Source organism: Taudactylus pleione, unplaced genomic scaffold, assembly GCF_031769625.1.
Source record: "Taudactylus pleione unplaced genomic scaffold, aTauple2 ptg000169l, whole genome shotgun sequence".
NCBI lineage: Eukaryota > Metazoa > Chordata > Amphibia > Anura > Myobatrachidae > Taudactylus > Taudactylus pleione.
The window spans coordinates 1,958,285-1,985,039 of record NW_028284571.1 but is presented as its reverse complement, the minus strand read 5'-3'; the positions used below and the strand labels follow the sequence as shown (position 1 = coordinate 1,985,039).

The 26,755-nt window shown below is 43.2% G+C and overlaps 1 protein-coding gene across 1 annotated transcript in view; it reads left to right on the top strand.

Annotated features, from left to right (window-relative positions):
* The first annotated feature begins 5,252 nt into the window (after positions 1-5,252).
* LRRC66 (leucine rich repeat containing 66) overlaps positions 5,253-26,755 on the top strand; it is a 33,128-nt gene continuing 11,625 nt past the window's right edge. Inside the window, exons 1-2 of the mRNA XM_088475291.1 lie at positions 5,253-5,682; positions 10,638-10,807. Of these exons, the coding sequence (XP_088331417.1) occupies positions 5,253-5,682; positions 10,638-10,807 (600 nt within the window). The remainder of the gene's footprint in view (positions 5,683-10,637; positions 10,808-26,755) is intronic.

Below are 26,755 nucleotides of genomic sequence, written 5' to 3'. Positions count from 1 at the left end.
TAGGCTGAGCCTCTATGAGTTTTATCTTTAACTTATTAAGGTCTACAATCAGTCAAAAACAGTTTGGCTTAGAAGTAAGTTACACTTGAGTCATGCAATGCCTCCTCTAAATCCTCTACATCTGGGTCTCTTGATCTTCGTGGCTTTTCCAGTAGTAGTAAATCATAGGGATTTTAGGTTCTTAAAACGTCCAGTGAGGGATGGCTTAGCTCTACAACATCTCTCTGGTATAAAGGAGTATTTCTCGTATTTCCTCTCTGTTTAGGTCTGGGACCCAGGGCCTGGTTCAGAGCCGGACGCTCTGACCAGAGCGCTCACTCTGAATCAGGGCCCTCCTACCTCAACTTGGAGCGGCCTCTTGGACGCTCGCATAGCTGTGGGTTACCACCCACAGCTTATGCGAGCGTCCATGATGATGGTCGCGATGGTCAAGACCATCGCGACCATCGGGCTTGCGACGAGACCCTGCGGTAGGGTCTCGCTGCCGCAAGCCCTGGAGTGATTTTAGCTCTATCAGAGCCAAAATCACTCCCACTGATATCACTACTGATGTCAGTGGGGCCGGACCCAGACGGTAGGCGTTCCCATGGGAACGCCTCCGTCTGGAAGCCATGCCCCCGGGACGCCCACCAAACGGGGCGTGCTGTCAGTCACCATCGACAGCACGCCCCTTTGGTGCGAGACCCCGAGCGACGGCTACCCCGTCGCTCGCCGGGTCTCGCGCATGCGTACGACGGAGCTCCCTCCGTCGTGCGCATGCGCATTAGGGCACCATCGACCCGCTTGCGAGCGTCCTGCGCTCACGAGCGGGTCTGAATTAGGCCCCCAATCTGTTATCTCAATAGTAGTCGATATGAAATTTGAGGAAGATGAAAATCCCCTTCTCTCCATGTGCTCTTCCAATCAGAGGAAAGAGTTTCATCGTTTGTGTAATGTGTCTTTTTAGCGGTTTAGATTCCACGTGGAATCTAAATATTCTCCACATTTATTTTAGGGTAAATTTGTGGTGAGTTTCTAACTTAAGTAAGTTTTCAAACTTTTGTACATAACCATGGTCCCTTGTAATTTCATATAACAGTCAGTAAAATATTTATCACAAAAATGTGAAATATTTTCTTGCAGTCTCTTTAGACGGTCACTAAATCGAATCAAGTCCATTTTTATCATACAAAATTTCAAACAGCAGCCCAGGTAAACACCCCAATAGGGGAAAAAAATAAAAAGGCTACCATAGGTTAGGGGTTCCCAAACTGGGAGTCTTGGCACCCTGGAGAGCCACTGGGCACTTGCAGGGGTGCCACGTATTGGTGGTCCAGAACCAAATCAAATTATTTATGGACAAGGTGATAGACAAAACCAGGGATAGTGGCTGCCAGTCATGAAATATATGGACAAACAGAAGCGTAACCCTTTCTACCACAACATAACTGGATTTAAGGAAAACATGTAAGCAAATTTTGCCTAATTTAATATTTATTTGATTAATTTCTTAATACAAAACTTTTGGCCTAGGGGTGCTGTGAAAAAAAATGCTGAGATATGTAGTCCAACAGCAGCTGGATGGCTTTGAGTTTGACACTCCTGCTCTAGGGCATCATGATTCGTGAACGTTTGGGAACCACTGTCTTTGGTGATATCTTAGACAAATTTAAGGAGGAGTATGTGGAGACTTTATAACTTTGGAGACCTCATGATGAAAGTACCGTGGTATAGAAACAGATATAGGCCCTCATTCAGAGCCGTACGCTCTGAGCAGAGCGCACGCTCTGAATGAGGGCCGGGCTCCATTTTCATGGAGCGTCCTCCTGGACGCTCGTATAGCTGTGGGTCACCACCCACAGGCTATACGAGCGTGCATTGTGATGGCCGCGATGGTCGAGTCCATCGCGTCATCGAAATTGCGAGCCGGAGCCTGCGGTTGAGGTTTTCAACCGCAAGCTCCGGAGTGATTTTGGCTCTATCAGAGCCAAAATCACTCCCACTGACATCACTAGTGATGTCAGTGGGCCGGCTTCTGATGGGAGGCGTTCCCGTGGGAACGCCCCCGTCAGGGAGGCACGCCCCCGGCACGCCCACCACAGGGGGCGTGCTGTCAATCAACATTGACAGCACGCCCCCTTTGATCGGACACAACGAGCGAAGGACTTTCCTTCGCTCGTCGCGTCTGGCGCATGCGCACGACGGAGCTCCCTCCGTCGTGCACATGCTCAGTCCATAACATCGACCCACTTGCGAGCGGACAGCCGCTCGCGAGTGGGTCTGAATCAGGCCCATAGGCTTTATATTGCTCTGTTACTCTATGGATTTACACAGCTCTTCCTTAATTAGGACCTTTCAGTGATATTGAAACCTACATCGGTGGACTTATGCAGTGAGTCTGGAAAACCTGCAAAATCCTATGAAGTGGTGATATATTTGCAATTGGCTTGATCCCAGGCTGACTGCTGTGATCCTTATACCTGTGTTTCTCCCCAGTAAACTGTTTTTTTGGCTGCTACCCTGGAGTAGTGTCTATGCATTGCCTGCTATACATCTTAATATCATTTCTGCTTAGTATATATGCAATTTCTCTCTCTATTGTACATACAGTATACTGCCTAAGGCAGGCGTTCCCAAACTCAGTCCTCAAGACACCCTAACAGTTCAGGTTTTAAGGATATCCATTCTTGTGCATAGATGGTACAAGTTGAGTCTCCCATATCCAAAATGCTTGGAACCAGGGATATTTTGGATATCGGAATATTCCGTATTTTGAAATATTTGCATAACATACTGAAATATCTTGGGAATGGGACCCAAATCTAAACACAGAATACATTTATGTATTATATACACCTTATTCAGGTAATTTTTTACAATATTTTCAATCATTTTGTGGCTCAGACAAATTAGCAGCGATATTATCACGCCCGCGATAATATCGCAGATTTTTCGGCGATATTAGCGCATGATTTTTTAGGTAAAAATGGAGAAAACTTTTCTCCATTTTAAAAAAGTGTGAAAATGTGCAAAATCCCTATTTTTGTGTAAAAATGTGGGTATTTCTTACAGAACCCTTTGGATAGCTCCCCTAATGATACTTTAGCAAAATATTTTTTTCATAAATTGCGTACTTTGGCGAAAAAACAGCCGCTGAAATATCGGTAAATTTTTTTCTTTTTTTTCGTAAAAAATGCATTTTTCATGGGGAAAAAAAATTTTACTAAAATTTCAGCTGCCGTTTTTTGCCAAAATACGCAACTTACAAATTGTTTTTTTCTAAAGTATCATTAGGGGGCTGTCCAAAGGGTTCTGTAATAAATTCCCAAATTTTTACCCAAAAATAGGGATGTTGCTAACTTTTTCGCCTGCCCTAGGCTGGAGAAAAGTTTTCTCCAGTTTTTAGGCGAATAAAGGCTGTTTTTCGCTGTCGAAGGCGAAATCGGCAGCAAATCGACCGCAAATCGGCTGATCAATTTGCAAACAACGGCGAAAACGGCAGAATTCACCTCTAATTGAATACGGCCTATAATCTTAGTGCTTAGAAAGGTGAGCTGAATCATGGCCTCGGGAGGCAGGCCAATGGATGTACTCTGTTTGGAATCATCAGAATCTGGACCTTGGGGATCTAGAGGTGGAAGACAGGACACCCTGGGTTTATCCTACCATAGAAGATTTTTTTTTTTATTATATTTTTGCATAAATATTCATCTCTCACTTCTCATTATTATATTGGAAACTGGGATGTTACATTATTAAGTTCAATGGTATGTTGGCTAATAATTGCCTGCTAGATCATTTTATTGCCTGAAAATATGCTTTTGATTACACATCCATTATTTGTATTCTCAGTAATTAGTGCTGTAGACTTTGTCCAGTAATAAAATGAGCAGGAGTTGAAAATGTTACTAAGAGCACATATTTAGATTCTGACGTTCCCAGAGCAGCAAGCTGTATACAGGCTGTAGAGACTGCTAAAGTAGTTACTCTATAAGTGAGTGCGCCTTGAATTGAATCTTGAGTTACAGACAATTGGAAGGAGAGATGGTTGCCCGATGTGAGTGATCGAGATTCCCTTTTCTGCAGTCCAAAGCCGGACAACAATATAACGCAAAGGTATTCTTTACTAGCTTTAGTTTGTAACGCCAGATAAGAGCAGATACATAGATATTACATTTGTCAATATGCAAAAACAATTTTCAGGGACACTGCTGGAAAGAACAGCTGACCGCCCTCATATTGAGAAACACTGTATATAGACAAAGGTACATAAAAACCATTATCTTCTCTAAATGATCATAATGCAATTATACAGTATACAGACAAAGGAATCAACACCTAATTATCATATTCACTACCGATCGCAATAGCGATTACGCACGCAGTTCAAGTGATATTGTATGCTAATCCATTGCGATCGCTATACCGTCGCAGCACAACATAAGGACACCCACTTTACCTTACACACATCCGTAATGTTTAGCAAGACTGCAAAACCATCTGTACAATCGAGTACCATCTCAGCCTCAAAAAACATTTTCACAAGCTCTGACCGTACTCAGGAATTGCTAACTTCATCGCACGCTATGAGTGCTCAGGCTGTGTACGGCATATAATTTATGCATGCCCATGCAATGGCGTCCAAATGCACTGGCACACCTGTGTTTCTCTGACCACCCACCCCCCCGTCACCTCCCACAAACGGCACTTCCGACACTTTGCAATGGTTCTACGTAGTCACTGCGATCGTAGTCCAGATTGCAGTGGCCGGTTCGTGCACGTGCACTGTGCTGCATATGGATGCGCAGTACACAACAATCGGACAATTGCGTGCGTAATTGTAGTTGCGATCGGTAGTGAATCAGGCCCATAGAACACTATACTTCCTCACATGACCTGACCATAATATAATTATATTACACTCTATAGATTCATAGAACACTACACCTCCCAACATGACCTGGTCACTGGACCGTACTATAGTACAATACTATTACACTCTAAAGATACATAGAACTCTATACCATCCAACATGACCTGGCCATAAAACAGACCTGGCCATAAAACAACTCTGTTATACTATTCTATTATACTCTATGCACTGACTTTACACAAGAGACAAAGCTTTAAATCTTGGGGCTTATCACTCATAGTCACTGGTATATATAGCTAGCATTAGCTGCAGAGACACATGCTGTTGTACAATGAGATTGGTTGGTGCCAGATTTTATTTGCTTAGCTTCTCTTGTTCTGTCTTTGCTCAGTAAGGTATCATGGGAAGCTTCTGCCTGCTTGCGGTGATATCTCTTCTCACTGGAACTGTAAGAGGACAGGAACCCAACTCCCCTTATTTTGGATGCCAGTGGGACAACATGCAATCTCTGAATTGCACTTCAATTGGGATCAGCACTCTTGGAGATGTTTTACCTCTAAACCAGAATCAGAGACATGTGCCATCTTGGCCCATTTCACTAAGGGTACTGAGGACCATGAAACACATCGATCTCAGTTTTAACAAGATGACCTCATTACAATTGAATGTTCTCTACAAGTTCTCATCTCTGGAAACACTAAATGTCAGTAATAATCAGATCGTACAGGTTTCACTGAACATGAATGGTCAGCAGGATGAGAAACACACAGTTCTGTCCTCTCTACAGACCCTTGTGATTGACAGAAACAGACTTACTGGTGTTCCAAAAGGTAAGAAACAGCAGCATGTTAAGGTGAATTTATCCTACAGCCAAGGGCGTAACTTCTAGCATAGAAACTCCTGAGGCTACTATGGGAGGTGAGGTGGACTGTGGTCACTTATGGGTGGTGTCATGTTCCAGCACAGCCAGAGGCAGCTAAGTTGTCAGATGTCCTCGATAGCTGCTGCTTGTCAGGTAATGGAAATATGTACAGAGCTAACATAGGGCACTGGTTCCCACATTCAGCCTCCATGTACTGTGATGATCACTGAACACCAACCTCTACGTTCCATGTCTCCACCTTGTGATCATTCATATTACCTTTAACTGTTTATTCTATTGCGTATATTCTTGTACTTCTTATTTTTTTTTTTTAAACACATAATTTTCATGATTAATACAGAATACCAACAGCTTGTCTAGTACCAACAGCATTGAATAGTAGAACAAATGACAACGCTAATAAACTCCAGGCATGTAAAGGGGTATAAGTATAATGAAGATATACATTAAAGTGGACATTAAAGTGTGTGCTTTTATGGGGGGAGAGCCAGCTAAGGGAGACTGAGGGTAAGTTGAGAGTAGGAAAGAAAGAGAAAGGAAGGGGCAGAGGGGACCAGAAATTGGGGCCCATCATGAATAATACCAAAATGATATCTACAGGAGGATAAGACTTGCATGAGGTCGCATGAGAGAGGAGATTAATCAAACCCAAAGAGGACAAATGGAATTTGTTACTGTCTGAGATAGGCTGTATTTATTACACTTCTGTACTTCTTACTATTTGAAATGTAGACCTGGATATCATTTGATCATTCAACCCTGATGCCCAATGTGGGAGTCAGCGCTATGCACCTAGTGGAAGGACCGGTAGCTCAGTAATCAGTATAGTGAGGTCCTGAGTTAGTACTTTAAGAGCCAAAGGTGAGGGGGAAATGTCCTCTCTCTCATATGAGGGCCGGAAGGAGTAGGTATTATTTACATGGAGCTGTTACATGAAACTTACTGCATATTTGTTATTTTATATGGGTACTGGAAGAATATTGCAGAGGATATTGTATACAACATGAGAGGATATAATCAGGGACATTATTTATAACTGCTGGATGGAACTTGACATTATTGCAGGCAGAAGGGGATAGGCATAGCCGGTTTATTTTGTGTGTGGCCGGATAGCCATCATCATTCTTATATTGTAGTATTTTGAGTGTTGGGGGTATATCTACTTAAAGGTCGTAAAAGTAGAGGTATTGCCGTAGCAACCAATCAGATCCTAACTATCGTTTCATATGTGCTTGTTACATTTCAGCTAGAATCTGATTGGTTGCCTTGGGAAAAACCTCCACTGCTCCTTTTCTTTTGCTAATTTGCAATTTCCTGTTATTATGGGCGTAAATAATTTTTTGAACATATACTGTGTCATGTGTTAAGAACTATAAAGCATCATTCTCTTACTACGTGGTAGTTGTTATTCTTAGTTGTGACATCTAATGTTGTCATTCCCTAAAATACAGTATGTATATATTATGTACATAATACATTCATACTTTACAAACACTATCTACACTATTTGTAGCCAACTTTATACATATGGCTCCAAAAATACAGTCTACCTTGAGCCTTGCAGTGCTCTACAGTAAATGGCCATAGAACAGCTTGTTATCATATTTTAATTAGCAAGCATATGTGGTGGCATGTGAAGCTGTACGGCCATAATAGCATGACGAGAGCATACGAGTCTACAAGGAAGTGTATGGGGCGAGTTCTTATGTACATATATTTTGCCCGCAGCTTCATTTGATTTAGCCACCTGTGCTCAACAATGGGTATCTCGAAAAAATCTGAACTGTTGGGGTGCCTTGAGGACCACGTTTTGGGAATCTCTGCCCTAAGCATATATATATTTATTGCAGTTCCTTGTTTACAAACAAATAATGTGCTTATGGTACATTTCTACATAGTAATTAAACCCCTCGTGAAATAGTTTAATAGTATAGGTAGGGGTCTAAAAGGATATTAGTTTTTATTGTAATGCTTCTTTGTACACTATGTTGGCGTATACTTGCATTGTGTAGGAGCTCGATTGCACAACCAGCAGCGTAACACAAATTATCATTGATTGTGCCTTCCCCACCACTCTCCACAAGGCCACATGGCCCTACCTACTATTAGAATTTTTGGTTACTACTTACCTCCACGAGTACGGATGCGATGATATTTACCAAATAGAATAGTGAAGGTTTTATCAAAATCAACTCAGTAGTTTACTTCTAAAATGAGGTATACACTATACGATATATTAGGCAATCTTTGTACTTTTGGCCAGTCTGCACTAACATATATAATGTGTAATATGCACCCCCAATCAGTCATTTTTACCCTTCGTTCATAGCATCCTCCCATTTTAATGTTCTGCACATCCAATGGGATGATTCCATGAACTGGTGTTGTTACATTAAGCATGTAACAATATATTGTGTCGTCATATGACAAATAGTGTAATATATACGGCGCTGAAATAGGCCTATATCATTACAGCACTTTGCTGGGGTGCACCGTTACCCAGCTTTTAAGTTTAAATCGCCTACAAATGTTACAATTCAGACAAAGTGACAATTTTATTTATATGTATTGATGATATAATATTCATGTGCACCATAGCACCCACAAATAGGAGCTGATTCTGAGTTGGGAGCAAAGCAAGTGCAAGTACCTGGACAATCAAAGGGGTGCAAGTAATTGAATTGTTTGCATGCAGGGTAAATACTGTCTGATTTTGCATGTAGTTGATAGCGCGATGTGTTCTGGATTACTTACAAACCTTACTTGTTATAAAGAGTAATGAAATAATTAACTCAAAACAGATTCTAAAATAAATGACAATGCTTTTACTTAAAGACAGCTTAATCATACATATATTTTGCTCATGTAGACTTACTGCAATAAATCATAAGTTATACCAACAGCAATAGGGAATACTTACTTACGTACGGCAACGGCACCCCTAGACCCTTGCTGTGTGCTCTCTCCTCTGTTCTCTGACTGCTCCCCCCCCCTCCCTCTCTGGGGAGTTTTTTACTATAATTCTGTATATACCTCCAATTCATCCCAATGGGTACTATTAATTTAATTAATATTCGTACTTACTAGGCCCTCTTTGGTCATTTGTGTCTTAGCCATAATATTGACACTATTCTGTGTTATCTGTTTGTTCCCATGTAGAATTCTAACATAATTGCACATTTAGCCTTCATTTCTGACTATTGCAGACAAATGCCATCTCGATTTAACTATTTTGTTTATATAAGTGAAACTTGCTGTCAGCTATTCTGCACATGTTAAAACTGATAAATTTAAACCCATAATTCTTATTGCTAGAACAATGTATATAGCAGTTTAACCTATACATATCTCTGCAGTTAATCACACCTGCAAAGAAATAAAACACTAATCTCTACATACTTTTTAATACATCATTTAACATGCTTTTAGCTAAAATATCAAACAAGATGGCTGCTGCATCAGACATACACTTGCTTACTTTAGAGAGAAAGGGAAGACCTTATCCTCTCTAGGCCTGAGGCCATTCGACAAATGCGGCCTTCTGCAACTCGCACAACTAATATATATATTCTCAATCATTTCTATATACTCAAAATTTCAGTGCAAGAAAAAGAAAGTAACATAAGCATGCATATATTTGTGAATTGCTGAAGGAATATGCACATCCATAGTGTTCCCTCTAGCTCTGGCGGCAGGCAGGGCGCCGGAGCTAGAGAGGGCAATCTTGTGCGCCCATCAAAGGCGCGCGCGTGGCCGAAAAGGGGGCGTGGTTATGAAAAGGGGGCGTGTCTATAAGACGCGTCCCCTTTTCGTCATACTTGGGGGCGTGCCCGGCGCTTACGGACATGCCGGGCAGCCCCCAAGCGCTGCAGAAAGGGAGAATAGATGTCGGGCGCATGCGCCCGGCGTCTATTCTACGGCGGTGACCGGGTCACCGCATGCTTGTCCACCTGCACGACACTGCGTCCCGCGGGTGAGAACGGCTCCCGCAGGCTGTTAGGGCAGGGCGCTTTTTGCCCTCCTCCTGGAGGGCAGGGTGCTTTTTGCCCTCCAGAAGGAGGGCAGGGCACCGCGCCCCGCTAAAACAGCCTAGCGGGAACGCTACATCCACATATTCCTGTGTTATCATAGTCCACAAATGCTGGACAGCTTTTTTACACTGCTTTTTAGGTTTGAGCTTGGACACACCTCTCCCAAATCTAAATATATGCATATTTTACATCTGCCCCACCTGCAGTGCCTCCCTGAAGAATCTAGCAATCTCCCTGATTGCACCTCACCCGAGAATGTAGCTGTTATAAACTTGGTGGAAAAAAATGAATCAGAGATATATACATTCAAATGGGATGATTAGTGCCATTTCCCAGAATTTACCAATAAATAATATTGAATCTTATTATATTAGAGAATCTTATTTTCTTTTATTACAATAGGTAGAAGTTTAACAAAGCAAAGCTAAGTGAATACATACTAAAGGCCACCATACACGGTACGATATACGTGCCGATCCATCTATACGTGCCGATCCGATGGATCGGCACGATATAGCACCTAGATCGTGCCGTGTATGGGCATGATATCATTTCTGATATTGTGTTGCCCTCTCCCGTATATTGCATCCCCAGATCTTCCCGCAGGTTCATCTGATCTGGGATGCGATGTACGATCCCATTGAGATGGAGGAGGGGGGAGCCGGCATATCGTGCGGTCAGCAGGGACCGCACGATTGCCGGTGGTAACAGCACAATCCGTCTGCCGACGGATCGGCAGTCGCCCTACACGGTAAGTTATTTCTATGAAAAAGAAAATTTCAAGGAAGCAAATGTAAAAAGCACTTTGCATAGCACAGATAAATAAAGCAAGTGTATGTTGAATTTACTAACACCTTTCCTTCCATTTAAGGAATGGGGATTCTGAAATCTCTGCAGACCCTTTGCTTATCGGGCAACAAAATACTAGAAATACAATGGGATGACTTTACAAATTGTACACATCTTCAGCAAATAGATCTGGGGAGCAACAGAATCTACACAATACATCCAGATGCCTTCAGAGACCTTAGGAATCTCCAGGTGATTAGATTTGTGTGTAATGTAATGTTATTATTAAGCTTTATTTACTATAATAACTAGTGACCCCACAACAATCCTGTTTTTTTTTTGTTCTTTTTTATTGTGGGGCCATAGGTAGCACAGATTGTGTATGTGACATAATAGCCAGCGGGGCCACAGATTGTGGGTGTGTCACAACCAGAAGGGCCTCTGAATAAAGCAGGGTGGGTCAAAGTATTTGGGTCTCCAATATATATATATATATATATATACGAGTGAGGTACAAAATGGTGATTGTGCATGCTGACATAACATTTTTGTACTGTTAGTGCCCTACCCGCAGCCTAACCATAAACGGGTAATGTCAACATAGTCACTGTTGAGATTCAGATAATGCCGACATTCTGAATGCCAACACTGTATATCATATATACAGTATATATAATTTTAATTCAAAAGTATACAAACCTATGAAAAGTAATCCGATTTGTCTGTATTACAAATGACACACAGATTATTCCAGACAATATTTTTATTGCGCACCAATAGGCTTTTAAAGTAAATATTTAAACTCACAATTCATTATTTGTCTATATATTAAAAAAAGAAAGAAAGAAAATAAAAACTTAAAAATGCTGCTTGCTGGGTGTGGCCTAGCCGGAGATGCGGAGACCCGGGCAGACATGTTCTGTATCTGCTCCTGCAGTGTGGGATCAATATTTAGTGGATTATCTACCATCCAGCCTTCACCCTGCGCCCTAAGGTGTGGAGTCCTTGTGATATACATAGCTGCAGTGGAGGTGGTGGTCGCTGAGCCGGGAGAAACTCTGAGAGTCTCTGTGGGTTGCTGCCTGTCTCCCCTTCATAAGCCACAGCCTCAATTAGCCACCCGCGGCTGCTGGGGATTCACTTCCGGCGCACAAGTATGGGCATATCAGCCTCAGCTCTGGGTACTACCGGTCGCCCATAAGCCTGTATCGTGGACGACATCTTCTCCCCCTGGCCTGGTGGTAACCCAGCACTGGAGGTGAGCTGAAGGAGGAAGCTGTGATAGTGTGAGGCAGCACACAGTGAGTCATCCATCCTCTCCCCCCTCACTGCTCTCTATCCTCCCTGGCCAGGCAGCTAGTGTTGGATACATTTATATTCCCAAGGGGCCCCTACAATACCTGCAGGGTGTTGGATCACACTGCCACATTCAGCCATGTGTGTCTGTGGTGGATTAATTGAAGTAAAGCCTTGGATTGTCCTTACACTAGAACACAGCCTGTGTCTGCCCCAGACCCATGTCTTACTTCTGCTGTGGTTGACCTCATAGAGATTAGACCTTGAAGCACTATAATATATCAATGCCATTCCTGTTTTGTTAGTGCTTCAATACTTTTCTGTATTGACTCACGGATAGCAGCAGCTTCCACCCTAGGGGCCACATTGGGTACTCTGCTGACAATGTGATCCCTCTCTTCACAGTCCACTACCCATGATTTATATGCATATTTAACCGTTATTTTCTCTGAACCATCATATTACTATATTGCCACTCTTTCTTTGACCAATATTTTACTATGCCTCCTAAGAGAGCTAAGGGGGTACTCCCACCAAGAGTAACCTTCCCCAAACGGAAGGTTGCCCGCACTTCCCACTTCTTACCCGGGACTTCCACTCCTAATATTGGGGGTAGTCCTGCTGCGACTGGTGCTTCTGACCTGCTGTCTATCTCTGGAATTGACTCTGACTCCGATGCTCCCTTCACAGTTATAACCCTCTGCCAAGTGTTAACTGCTTTTAAGACAGATCTTACTCAAGACCTAACAGCCACCATTCGTGAGGTGAAAACAGAGTTGGTTGTGATCAGGTATTGCACAGATCACCTGGAACAAAAGATGGAGGAGTTGGTGGCCTCCCACAACGATCTCATTACAGCCCATGACCAACAGCAACAATAACTGGAGGCCTTCAAGGAAAGATTCCCAACATGGAGGACCGATCCAGGAGAAACAACATTAAAATATGTGGAATTCCTGACTCTGTCACTACTTCGGAACTATCACACTACGTCACGTCTTTGTATCACAAATTGCTACCTGATGAGTCTGAAAGAGATCTGCTTATCGACAGGATTCATCGCCTCCCTAGGCCTCGGTCAATATCCTCTTCTCTCCCTAGGGACACTCTTCTGCGCATCCATTTCTTCACTACTAAGGAACGCATCCTCCAAGCTGCTAGATCTGTTAGGAACACAGATATACTTGGTGGTTTATAACTGTTTCCGGACTTTTCTGCGATGACCATCTCTAAACGGATATTGTTTGCCCCTATCATGACTGCCCTCTGTGCTCAGGATATTCAGTACCGCTGGGGGTTCCCGGTGAAGTTAATTACCACTCATGATGGCTCTTCCTACGTTGTGTCCTCACTAGACACCGGAGTTAAGCTGTTGTCGGACTGGGACATTTCTGTTTCATTACCCTCTCAACCTAAGAAGTAGCCTTCCACTTGGGCCGAATGATCCACATGAGCGTTACTTTTCTGCTCAGGATTATAACCTCCTCTGGACTCAATTATCACCAGTGCATCCCTCTGGACTTTTTATATGTTTTCTATAAATGTTTTTCCTTTGGATGCGTAAGTTACTGTGATGGTTCACTGTTATGTTCATATCGTGTTTTACTGTTTGAACTATGTACTTATTTCTAACATATTTTAATGCATACTATGTCTGATTTAGATATGCTTAGTTGCCTGTGACTTGTTTGGAAATGTGGAAATTTTGGGTGGTGGCGCCAGGCCACCTTTTTTCCCCCACTCGTATTTATACTGCTGCATTTGTTCCATACCCCTGCAGCACTTATGCAAGCCCAATATGCAGGGTCATTTTGGTTTTCTTTTTTCTTCCCTTTCCTCCATTCCTCTTGTTTTCCCCTTTTTTATTTATTTGTTTTTTGGGATATTATATAGGTTCTGGTGTATTACCAGGGGCGCTGAGAGGGGGGGGGAGAGGGTACAAATTACCCGGGCCCAGACTTGCTGGAGGGGTCCAGCTGGGGCCTGGGTCCGGCACTGCTCCCCCCCTCTTACATCACAGCAGCCCAGTACACGCTGATGTGTGCTGGGCGGCACTGGGAGACTGCTCGTGGCTGCTAAGAAGCAGCCATAGCAGTCTCCTATGCCTGTGGGGGGAGCCATCAAGTTGAACGCGCCCCCCACTGGTTATGCGCCGGACTGAAAGGGCTCACTGCGCTACTCTCACCAGTGCACAGTGCCGCTGCAAAACTGTTTCTTTTTTTACCTAAGGGGGTGTGGCCACGCTTCCCGTGATTAGGCCACGCCCCATTTTTTACCGGGGCCGGGTGCGGCTTTTGACGGGCCTGTGTATTACCTCTGTCTCATTCAGTTTTTTGTGGGAATTTGCTGTCCCTTGCCTGGTGCTTGAATGGTGCGCTCCATATCACTAAATGTTAAGGGACTAAACTCCCCCAACAAGCGTAGAATGGCACGGTCCTTTTTTTTATAAGCAGAAAGCGGATATTGTAGCACTGCAGGAGACACACTTTACCTTTATGGGCTCCCCGGTTCTAAGAGACCAGTGGTATACGCAGGGCTTTTTTGCTAATGGCCCTTTTAAAAGAAATGGTGTTGCCATCCTTTTTCATAACACTATTTCATTTGTTCTTCATTCTCAATTGGATGATAAAAAGGGTCGGTACCTAATATTGACAGGTCTTTTGGAGCAAAAGTTGGTTACTATTGTTTCTGTCTATGCTCCCAACTCTGGCCAGATATCCTTCCTACGTAAAATGTGATAAACCATACAAAAGTCCCGTAAGGATGTCCTCATAGTTACAACGGATTTTAACCTAGTGCTAGACCCTAAAATGGATAAGTCTACCCATTTTTCAACTGCCACTTCTCCATCTCAAATAGGACCATTTGTTGCTTTCCGTAACCTATTAACTGAATTTTACTTATATGATATTTAGCATGTTCAAAACCCAACAGGTCATGACTACACTTATTTTTCAACAGTACATAATTCTTATTCTAGAATAGAGTTTATTATGTGTGATAAATTAAATGGACCCTTCAATATTCTGGCCCGGTAGATATCCTTCCTATATCTTGGTCAGACCATGCTCCGCTAATGTGGTGTTGGGATATTGCCCGTTTTCGGGTACCCCCACACCCCTGGCGTTTATCTCCCCATCTGTTGAATGATCAGGTGATGAAGTGTATAGCCGACTGTAGCTCTGGGTACATGGCCTCCAATCGCTCCTCTGACACATCTGTTATACATTTTTGGTGTGCCCTTAAGGCTGTGGTTAGGAGCTCTGCTATTCAGGCGGATGCGCAACTTAAGAAACGGAATCTGCAACTTCAGTCTGATTCAGAAATTAAACTACAGGATTTAAAAGATAGGAATAAGATACGCCCCTCCAAATCCCTCCACAAAGATTTGTCCGCTGTTAGGAGCCAATTGCAGAAACTTCTCATGGCCCGTAAGCAAATAACTCTCAATAGGTTGCATCAGAAATTTTACCTTGTTGTTAATAGACCTGGTAAAATGTTGGCTCGTAAATTGTACGCATTACATGCCAGGAATAGGATTAAACATACTTTTTCCCCTGTGGGTGCTAACTTTTCCAATCCATTGGAGATAGTAAATCAGTTTACCAACTACTATGCCCAAATGTATAATCTTTCTTTTGACCCCGCTATGCCTCAACCCTCTCTATCGTCCATTAACGCTTTCTTGACAAATGTAGGTTTACCCTGACTGACGGATGAACAGTATTAAACACTCCCTGGTCTTTTCTGGAAGTAGTTACTGCTATTAGGTCCCCCCCAAAGACAAGGCTCCCGGCCCTAACGGCTTCACTAATGAAGCCCAAGTAGTTACTCCACCAAACAAAAAGTATGGTGGTCGCTCATATCAGCTTAATGACTTTGCACAGGTGCTTGTAAAGGGCGGGGTTTACACTGAACCACAGAAAAAAAAAAGATTCCCTCCAGCTCACTGCAGCAATATCAACAAAAAATACTTCAATCCTACATGATAATAGAGATTCAGAGGTATTAGTTACATACATTTGCAAATATATGAATAAGCGCCAGGCCATCTACCTAAGCCTGGGAGGGACGCGGCATACTGTCACTACTACCGCCCCATCACGTTACTTAATGGCAATATTAAATTGTACGCTAAATTGATTGCCACTCGCCTTAATGTTTTTCTACCCTCCTTGATCCACCCTGACCAGGTTGGGTTTGTGCCCGGCAGGCAGGCGTTTGACAGAGTACTTAACCTGATTGACTCCTTGCCAGATGACAAGGGTCTCCTTTTGCTCTTGCTTGATGCTGAAAAAGCTTTTGACCATCTAAATTGGCGAGAAGTACTTTCTAGTTTTGGATTCCACGGCCAAATTATGTCCTTTATTCTGGCACTATATAGTTCTCCGCCTGCTCATGTGCTCGGTAACGGCTTTCTGTCGGACCCCTTCCCAATTTGTAACGACACTCGCCAGGGTTGCCCTCTCTTCCCTTTGTTTTGGCCATAGAACCCTTTTGTTTTGGCCATAGAACCCCTAGCTGCTAAGATCCGACCTGACACGTAATTCCCTGGCGTAACTTTTGGCAACACCTCACATAAACTTTGCTTGTTTGCGGACGATGTCCTCCTTTCTGTTACTGACTCCCTCTCCTCACTTCCACATTTACATTACATCCTGGACCGTTACAGTGAGGCCTCTTTTTATAAATTAAACACATCTAAGACAGATGCCCTCCCAGTAAATCTCTCCGACTCCTTATTTACCCTACGCTCCTCTTACCCATATAATTGACAAACTGCTTTCATTTGTTATTTGGGAAGTAACATCCCTCCCTCCACTTCTTCGGTTTTTGAAGTAAACTCCCCCCCCCCTTTATTGAACGCTTAGGGGCTTTGACTAAATTGTGGCTTACGTATGATATTTCATGTCTAGGATGTTTATCTGCCTTTAAAATGTCCCTTTTGACCAAACTCATGTATTTATTCCGCACTATCCCATATACTTTTCCTAAGAATTTTTGGATAAATGTAGTTCTATACTATTGAGCTATGTGAGGAAATCCTCTCCTCCTACGATAGCATGCACTAGGATGATCCTCTAAAAGTCTATAGGTGGCTTCGCTCTCCCTGATCTCACTCTATACCATGAAGCATGTTTGTTGGCTCAAATAAAGGCTTGGATTACAGAGTCCTCTGTCTCCCGTTGGGTCCCTGTGGAGAGATTGGCTTGCTCAGCCTTCCCATTGGAGTATGCTTTATGGACCCCATATTGCTACGCCCAGTTTCCCTGCCTTCTCCCCCCCCCCCCCACCCGGGCCGCTATTCAGGTGTGGGATAAATTAGTGTCTAAAATCCCTAGCTTCCCTCCTCAGCTTTCGGCCCTCTCACTACGAGCCATTGTTAAACTTGTCCCTCGCCTCAACCTCTCTCGTTGGCACACAAGTGGTATAAAGTTGTTTGGAGACCTTTTAGATGGCAATGATCTGCTTACCTTCTCTCAACTTCAAGGAAAGTTCTCTCTCCCTCATTCTGAACTACTTCATTATTTTCAAATTCAACACTGGTTCAATAGTTTACCTAGTTCTAAGGCACCTCCATGCCCACTTGCCACTACAGTCATAGCTTGCATGAAAACCCATGGCTCCAGAAGCGATATATAATTCTGGTATAAAGTTCTTATAGAGCTAGTACCTACACCCAAATCAAAGGTCAGAAGCGTTGGGAGGCTGACGCTCTCCAATAGCCAATGGAGTAAGTTATTTTCCTCAACCTACCTTATGTTCCGTTGCTTAAATCATTCCAAAATGCATGTAAAGCTTTTAAATAGGTTGTATCTTACCCCTGACAGGCTACATATATTTTGGCCTTCATGTTCTACATATTGCTGGCGACAATGTGGTGAAGTAAGCCATTTATCTCATATTATCTGGTCATGCCCTTTGTTGCAGGTTTTTTGGGTGGAGGTTTTTCATATGGCTAATAAAGTGTTAAACTTAGATTTGTCTCCTTCTCCAACCCTTGCACTGTTAAACATGTTCCCTCCTGCGGTCCAACCTCATCATCAATATGTTTTGGGTCATATTTGTATAGCGGCACGTGCCGCTCTTGCTCAATCCTGGAAACAACTTCCCCCACCCCACACCACCATTTTATAGGTTTGTGCGTTGGATGCCTTGGCATGAATGTGACGACAGACGAAGGAGTTCAATTTCTGTCACAGAATTCTCAGTCTAACCCCCTCCAATGTAGTTTAAATGAGGATGAGTCTTCCTGATGTTTTATAGTAACTCAATATTGGCTTGATTAACAATGTCAGTCCTTTTTTCATTCTTTTTTGCTTGACAGATTAATACTGATTGTTGATCCTATGTATAATTATGTAATCTATATATCCCATATATGTTGACTATGCTATATTCACCCCTCCCCACATGTTTTTCTTTCTGTACCCCTCCTCAAAAAAATAAAAAGTAATTTTCTTTTCAATAAAAGTTATTTACGTTAAAAAAAATGCTCGAGTTCAATTTAAAGCATCATATAATGTTCCTCACTTATTGATGTAGACAGTTACTTTGTGTCCAGTGTGAATATGATATGAACCATGGTAGTTCTTCACATCTGTTGTTTTGTATCAAGCCATACACTGAAAGCCGGACCAGCCGTAAGAGTTTTGCTATGTACTGTCAGCTCTGCAGTAGCTGACAGCTCGTCAACGTGGCGGGTATGTGGTGATGTGCCACTCCAGCCCCTCCCCCCCTCTACCTGGGCAGCTCCAGTCCAGCTACCTTCCCCCAAACTCCCTCCCACTGCACGGGCCAATCCAGCCCCCCACGTCACAAATAAAATGAAAAAAAAAAAACAATTAAAAAACCCTCACAGCTCTTACCTTGTTGAAGACTGTCTGTGTCACATAGATAGGCCCTGGCGTCTGCGACCGCGTCCTCCTTGTGGCTGCATGTTCAGTCACAAGTTGAGCTCTACCTCCTGTTTGCGACGTGAGGTCACCACGTCACCCTTACATTCCTCCAGAGCGGAGCAGACTGCTTCAACAAAGGATGAGCCTCCTCTGAACAGCTGCGCGCCCATCAGAGGAGGCAGTCTGTGTCTGTCAGGGCAACCGGCACGGTAGCCGCATCAGGACAATTGAAGAGCTGCATGTGTCTCAAGAGCCACAGGTTGGCCACCGCTGGTCTACATCAATAACTGAGGAACATTATATGTTGCTTTAAATTGAACTCCAGCAATTGGATTTTTTTCAAAATTTTTTATATTATTATTAATCTTAATTGCATCATTTTTTTATAACTATTTTTATAGTATATATTTTGGATCTATCTCCCACCCCCCACACTATTACCCCTCCCCTATGTTTCCTTGTAAGTCTGTCTGTTAGAGTTATTTATAAACCATAGTAATAGTCTGTATATATATTTTTACATTTTATGAACTAACCAAAGTAATAGTTTGTATATATGTATAGCTATTTTAAGCAATCAGTTGAATAAATCCTTATTAATTGAAAATTTACTCAAGGTTGTGTATGATATTTATTACACTCAATTAATTCATTGAAAATTTACTCAAGACTGTGTATGATATTTATTACACTCAATTAAGTTAAACACAATTCACTTATGGCTATGGATCATATTTATCACACAATAAACAGTTAAAATACAAATGACCATATCTACAAGCTTATTGATATTACTAATAGAACATTATTAAATACACATTATAAAGGTGAGCGCTAGCTATCCTCATTCTCTATATGTACAATTTAGGAGAGTGGTAATCTCCTCAGCAATATCAGCTCCCAATTAAAAAATCCCAGATCCACTGAGAGGAGCGCACTGTACAAAAATAATATTTAATCTTAAAAAAAATTCTGCTTGTTTTGCCATCTGAGAAGGTGCCTGGTCCAGATGGTCATCCTTATAATTTTTATAAAACTTTTAAAGCTGATCTGACTCCAGTATTGCTGTCACTATTTAATGAAGTCACCAAAACTAAACAGTTCCCAAAGGAGATGTTAGAGATGAAATAGCTATCCCTAAACTGGGTAAAGACCCTATATCTGTTCACAATTATCGCCCTATTGCTTTGTTAAATACTGATGTTAAATTATTTTGCTAAATTAGTAGCTAATCGTTTGTGTCGTCTTTTACCTGCTATTAATAAGCCTGACCAGGTTGGGTTTGTGATGGGCAGACAGGCCCCACACAATACACATCGGGTTCTCAACATTATAGAATATTAAGATTGCATTCAGGTACCATTGTTAATCTTCTCTTTAGATGCTGAAAAGGCATTTGACAGGTTGCATTGGGGGTATTTACAAACTGTTTTACAATGTTTTGGCACTAATACTTGACCCCATTTTGGCTCTATATACCTTCCCATCTGCTAAGGTTTATGTTAATGGCTGTCTTTCCTCAAGATTTGAAATGATCAATGGCACTCTTCAGGGGTTTCCCCTTTCACCTCTCATTTTTGCATTGGCAATTGAGCCTCTGCCTTAAAAGATTAGGTCCCTGGAGTCTATATGTGGCCCTACCTTTGGTGACTTCTCACATAAGATCAGTTTATTTGCTGACGACATATTATTATGTTTGCTACGTCCGGAAGTGTCCCTTCCTGAATTGCACTCTGTTTTAGATGCGTATGCAGCAGTCTCGTTTTATAAGTTAGACACTAATAAGACTAAAGCTGGGTACACACTGACAGATATATTGGCCGATCAATTGATCGGCCAGTGTGTACCGGCGATATGTCTGTGAACTGCGTCGTTCACAGTCATATCACATTGGCTGTGCTACCACCTGTACACACACAGCGGCATCTGTGGGGAGGGGGGCGGGACATGCCCCTGACCCACCCATGGGCCGCAAGGTCCCGCCCACCTGCCGTCGGGACCCAGGGGCACAAGCAGATGATGGCCAGTCCAGATCACTTAAATATTTAGGGGTTAATTTGGCCAGAGACTGACATCATTGATTACAATTATGGCCTTTTATTGAAGGCTTTTGAGAGTCTGACTAGGGAGTGGATGATGCATGAGGTGTCTTGGTTGGGCCGAATTGCTGCTGCTTAAATGGTACTTCCCATACTCATGTATCTTTTCCGTACCAAACCTAGACCCCTACCACAAGCCTATTTGTAAAAAAAATGTATCAGATTCTCATAAGGTGCATTTGGAAAGGGATTAAACCTAAAATAGCGAGAAGTACTCTTTCCCTTCCCATACTTGCTGGGGGAGCCGCCTTTCCAGATCTTGAAAAATACCACCCGGCCTGCCTCCTTAGCCAAGCAACTTGATTTGCCCAAACCTTGGGTAGTCATTGAAAGAGAGTTTATGCATCCTTTTCCTCTCCCTGATCTGGTTGCCTCCTTCGGCAGTCCCTTCTTGGTCCGGTCTTTCCAAGGGGTTTCAAACTACACTATCAGTTTGGCATAAATTGGTTTCCTCTAGTGAGGTGATATCTTTACCCTCTCCAGCTTTGTCCAAAAGAACTATAACTAATTTGATCCCCGATTTGCAATTAGGATCCTAGACTGGAGGTGGTCTTTCCTACCTGGGTGATATATTCGTAGAGAACGATTTAGCATCTTGGTACCAACATCAGATATTGGATAGTAAAAGGGGGAAATTGCCTTTCCAGATTCAGTGGGAGAGGGACCTAGCTAAGGTCCTGTCGAAAGAAGAGTGGGATATTATTTTCCGCTCTTGTTTTACACTAAGTGCATTAATCATTAAGAAATGTATTATAAACAGCTTCAGAGTGCATACTTTACCCCAGAGCGGCAACACAAAATCTGTCCTTCTGTCTCTCTGTATTGCTGGAGGAATTGTGGATGTGTGGGATATATATTTCATATTTTCTGGTCGTGCCCTTTGCTTCGGCTGCTCTGGACAGCAGTATTTCTAATGATTACCGTATATAGTCGAGTATAAGCCGAGTTTTTCAGCACAAAAAATGTGCTGAAAAAGTACCCCCTCGGCTTATACTCGAGTCAAGTGTAGCGCTGACCGGACGGAGTTCGGTCAGCGCTACACACTGCCAAACACACAGCCGCCGGAGCTGGCAGCTGCGTGTTTGGTGTAATCAGCAGCCGCTGAGAGTCTGTCAGACTCTCAGCGGCTGCTGCTGCTCCCACTGCGGGAGCCATCTTCCGGCTCCCGCAGTGGGTGATGGGAGACACGTCGTCATGACGACGTCTCTCCCATGCAAAGCGGCCGGAGGAGCGGACAGCGGCGGGACCAGGAGCGGGAGTTCAGGTAAGTGATTTTTTTTTTTTATCTTTCACGTCTCTCTCTACTAGGGGGGCACTACCAGGGGGCGATGACTACAGGGGGCACTACCAGGGGGCATTATCAGGGGGCACTACCAGGGGGCGATTACTACAGGGGGCACTACCAAGGGGCATTATCAGTGGGCGATTACTACAGGGGGCACTAAAAGGGGGGATTACCACTGGGGGAACTACAAGGGGGGGATTACTACAGGGGGCACTACCAGGGGAGGATTACTACAGGGGGGGATTACTACAGGGGGCACTAAAAGGGGTGATTACCACTGGGGGAACTACCAGGGGAGGATTACTACAGGGGGCACTACCAGTGGGGGATTACTACAAGGGGCACTAAAAGGGGGGATTACTACTGGGGGTACTACCGGGGGGGATTACTACTGGAGGCACTGAAAGGGGGGATTCCCACTGGGGGCACTACCAGGAGGGATTACTACTGGGGGCACAACCAGGGGGAATTACTACTGGGGGCACTACCAGCTGCTGCCATTTCCCACACTAGGCTTATACTCGAGTCAGTAAGATTTCCCAGTTTTTTTGGGTAAAAGTAGGTACCTCGGCTTATATATGCGGGTCGACTTATACTCGAGTATATACGGTAGCAAAGTGGTATGGATGCGTATTCCTGTAGAACCGCTGATTGCTCTATTTTATTTCTAATCTAGGAAGTTGTCCCGTGGAGATATATATATATCATGGGTCACATTTTAGTAGCCACCAAGGCCTCTATCGCCCAGATGTGGAAGACCGCTTCTATACCCAGCATTGCAATTATTGAGAATAAAGTCCAAAAATGTTTTCTAATCAAAACAATGAACTGTAAATATTTCTCCTCTGCTACGTCAATGCATATGAAATAGTTCCGATGAGGAGAATATAGAGAAGAATAGGGACACTCTACTATATATAGTGCTCCTGTGGATATTACTGTTCTTTGTGCCCCTCAATCAGAATCTTGTCGGGTTAGATTACTGCTAGACCTTGTCTCTGTTTATTTTATATATTCTTTTTCTTATATTTATTTTAGTTGTGTAATGTTTTTGTATATTTTTTACTTTTTTTTGATATGCAAAATGCCTGGCTCCCCTTCCTTCCCTCTTTAATTTTTATACCCCCATTTCTTTGTATTAAATTTCAATAAATATTATTATGAAAAAAAAAATGCTGCTTGCAAAAGTATTCAACGACAGCAGACTACTACTTGGTAGAACCACCTTTTGCTGCAATAACAGCTTTAAGTCAGTTGAGGTAAGTTCCTACCAGGTTTGCACACTGTTTGGCTTTGGCTTTGCCCATTATATCTTACAGATTTGCCCCAGGATGCTCAGGTTGGTTGGATGAATCTGTTGATTTTCTAGGGGGTTTAATTCTTCTATAGGCCACTTTATATAACATTTGAAGCATGCTTGCCCACTCTCCCGGAATGGCCGGGTGGCTCCAGGAAAATCAAGTGGCGCTCCCGGCCACCCAGAAAAGTGGGCACCCACACCCCCTCCACATGCCTGCTCCTCCCTGCGGCCCCCCCCTCTACCTTCACCCTCCCTCCCACTGCCCAACCTCCACCCGCTCACACCCATCCGCGGCCGCCCACTTCCAGAGTACAAGCGAGTGGTCCGGGTAATGATGCGATTTGCGCTGATTCACTTAATCGTAGCCCCACTCCCCACTATACAATGCCTGTCTTCTCAGCACTGTAGAGGGGGGGGGGGTAGTGCGAACTGCCCATTTTCCCAGCCACCACGCCTTCCCTGTTTCCCTGTGCCCACCTGACTGCCCCCAGCACAGTTGGTATTATTTGAATTGACCAATAGAATACACTTATATCAATATAACCTGCAGTGTAATCACTGTAGGAACCTGGCGCTAGTTTTTCCCTAAATTGCAAATCAGTGCTTGCTGCAAGTAATACGGATTTAGTTAGAACCCTAGAGATCACAATCTCTGCTGGAAAAAATCACTGAAACAACGTTTACTGCGCTAAGCACTGTAAATAACACAGTGTATATATATATATATATATATATATAATATAAAAGTAGGTTTGCTATCTGTTGGTAAATAGGAGGCTTGTGTGAATTATAAAATGTATTACATATATCACATATCAATCAATAATAAACCTATAACAATTAAAAACAATAAATGAAGAATCAAAATAAAAATATGAAAAATGGATTGCAATCACAGGATGGTGAACAGCAGTTTAACCATCGCTGAGAAAAACTTTAGATAGTGTAATACTAATGTATCTGAAATGAACAGCGGTCCCAAGACACTATGGGGCATATTCAATTAGCGGCTAATTGACGCGCTTGATGGGATTCAATTAGCGGGGATTCCACGCGCGGGTGTCCCTGAGACCCCGCGCGCGAGTCCCCACTGTTTGATTTTACCTCGCACCTCATGTAGGTGCGAGGTAAAATCAGCGTGAGGCCACCCTATTCGGCCTCGCGCGAGCAATATTAACGCACTGATTCCGCAGTTCTCGCGGAATCAGTGTGTTCTCGCGTGGAAGTCCTGTTTTTTGGACGCGGGGAAAAAGCTATTCTATTGAATAGCTTTACCCCGCGCCGCGGGAGTTTCACCCATTAATTACTCGCGGGAGAGGTCCCGCGGGTAATTGAATATGCCCCTCTGTGTCTATTCATGTATCATTTTAGCAACACTTCCACTGTCAATAAAAGCCACAGACAATAGTAAGCAGCAGAGTTCCGCTAGTAAGAACGTATCCTCACTACTGGCGTCTCAGTGTGAGAGTAGTATCCGCACTTGTGTGTAAACTTAGTATTTATGCAATGAAATTGGTAAACCTTGTATAGCGTGTCCACGCTATTGTCTTTCCTGGCTCTGCTTGTGTTTGGCTGTGTGGAGCCACCCCCGGAGGAGTTGCAGGCTGCTGTGAGCGGAATAGCGGTGAGCTGTATGAGGTAAGCGGTCAGATGATCGGGAGACTCGCCGGAAGGTTGCAATGCAATGTACAATCAGTGGTAGTGTGGGGACCTCGTCTGCCTGGATGAGGTCAACGCGTTTCGTCCCGTCAATCACCGGGACTTTCTCAAGACTGAGTACCATAGCCATTGGTACCACCTTAGCTACCTCCCGGCATCCCATTAATTATATAATAAATTGAAAACATCTGAATCTCTTTGTATCATAAGATTGGTATTTCTTACTCTCTGTTTATGTATTAAGAGGTCTGTTTACTTCCTTTATATACACTGCTTTTCTGAAGTGGAAAGTAATAAAAGCATACAGATACATAATCTACACCAATGTTAAAAATACATATAGTAATAAAAATAAATAGACATATAACATTTTTAAATGCTGATAAGACTTTATTGGAAAGCCTCCCATTTAAACTATAGCTTTCTCTATTACATTAATAGTGTAATTTAAACGTAACTGTTTATTTATATATTTATTATCCCACCAGGGGTTGTTTCCACAAAAATGAAAATAAACAAAATAAAAATAAATATAAATAAATATAAAAATAAAAGCGGGGGAGGGGCGGGCAGGCGGACAGGTAGTGGGCACTGCCCACTTTCCCGGCCACCACGCCTTCTCTGTGCCCACCTGGCTGCCCCCAGCAAAGTCGGTATTATTTGAAGTGACCAATAGAATACACTTACTTGCATATAATCATATATTATAGGGATGAAACCCGGGGAAAGCTGGCTTCATGGATCTCTTTGTTAATAAGAAGAAAGCAGCCTGTGGAGCAGGAAAGTTAAATTAAGCCTGTACATATCCCTGAAATAACAAAGCTGGCCTTATGCCGGGTACACACTAGACGATGTGTGTACCCGGCCTATGCACGATGTGATGAACTACAAATCATGCGGTCATTTGATACCGCGCGACCTGGTGAACAACCGCACGATTTATCATTTACCAACTACCTCCACAAGTATGGGGTCGTTCATCAAATTGACAGACTGAGCAGCATGTAGGCTCGATCTGACGATGCGATGAACGACCCGCAGGAGCGCGTGTGGTCGCTCTTAGTGGGTACACACTGGCCGATGTGGACAATATGTCGGCAGGATCCGCTTGATCGGATGACATATTATCTAGTGTTAACCCAGCATTAGAGACAGCCACACACAGATTCTATCACTCGGACTACTCTCATTTGCAAACATTTCAGAAGGATGAGCTGAAAACAAGTAACTGAAGCCATCATTTGGTTACATTTTACATCAGTTAGGTAAATTTATTTAATTTCTGGAGCCGTCACTACAGAGAACATGAGTTAAGTCACTGATTTTCAAACTTTTTCAGCTCGAGGCACACACACAAGATTTTTAAATTGCCAAGGCACACCATCCGGCGATGCAGCGTGCGTGACAAATGAAAAACAATACACATTGGCTCCAACATAAAAAAATACACACTACATTGGTCTCCACAGGAATAAAACGCACTACAGTACAAGTGCGCTGAGCAGAACGCTGCGGCACACTTGACAACCGCTCGCAGCACACTAGTGTGCCATGGCACAGTAATTGAAAAACGCTGAGTTAAGTGATGGCATCAGGAATAGCTGGTGATGTTCATTCACATATAGTCAACAGGAAAGTCTTCCTAGCGTTTTACATTTTTAG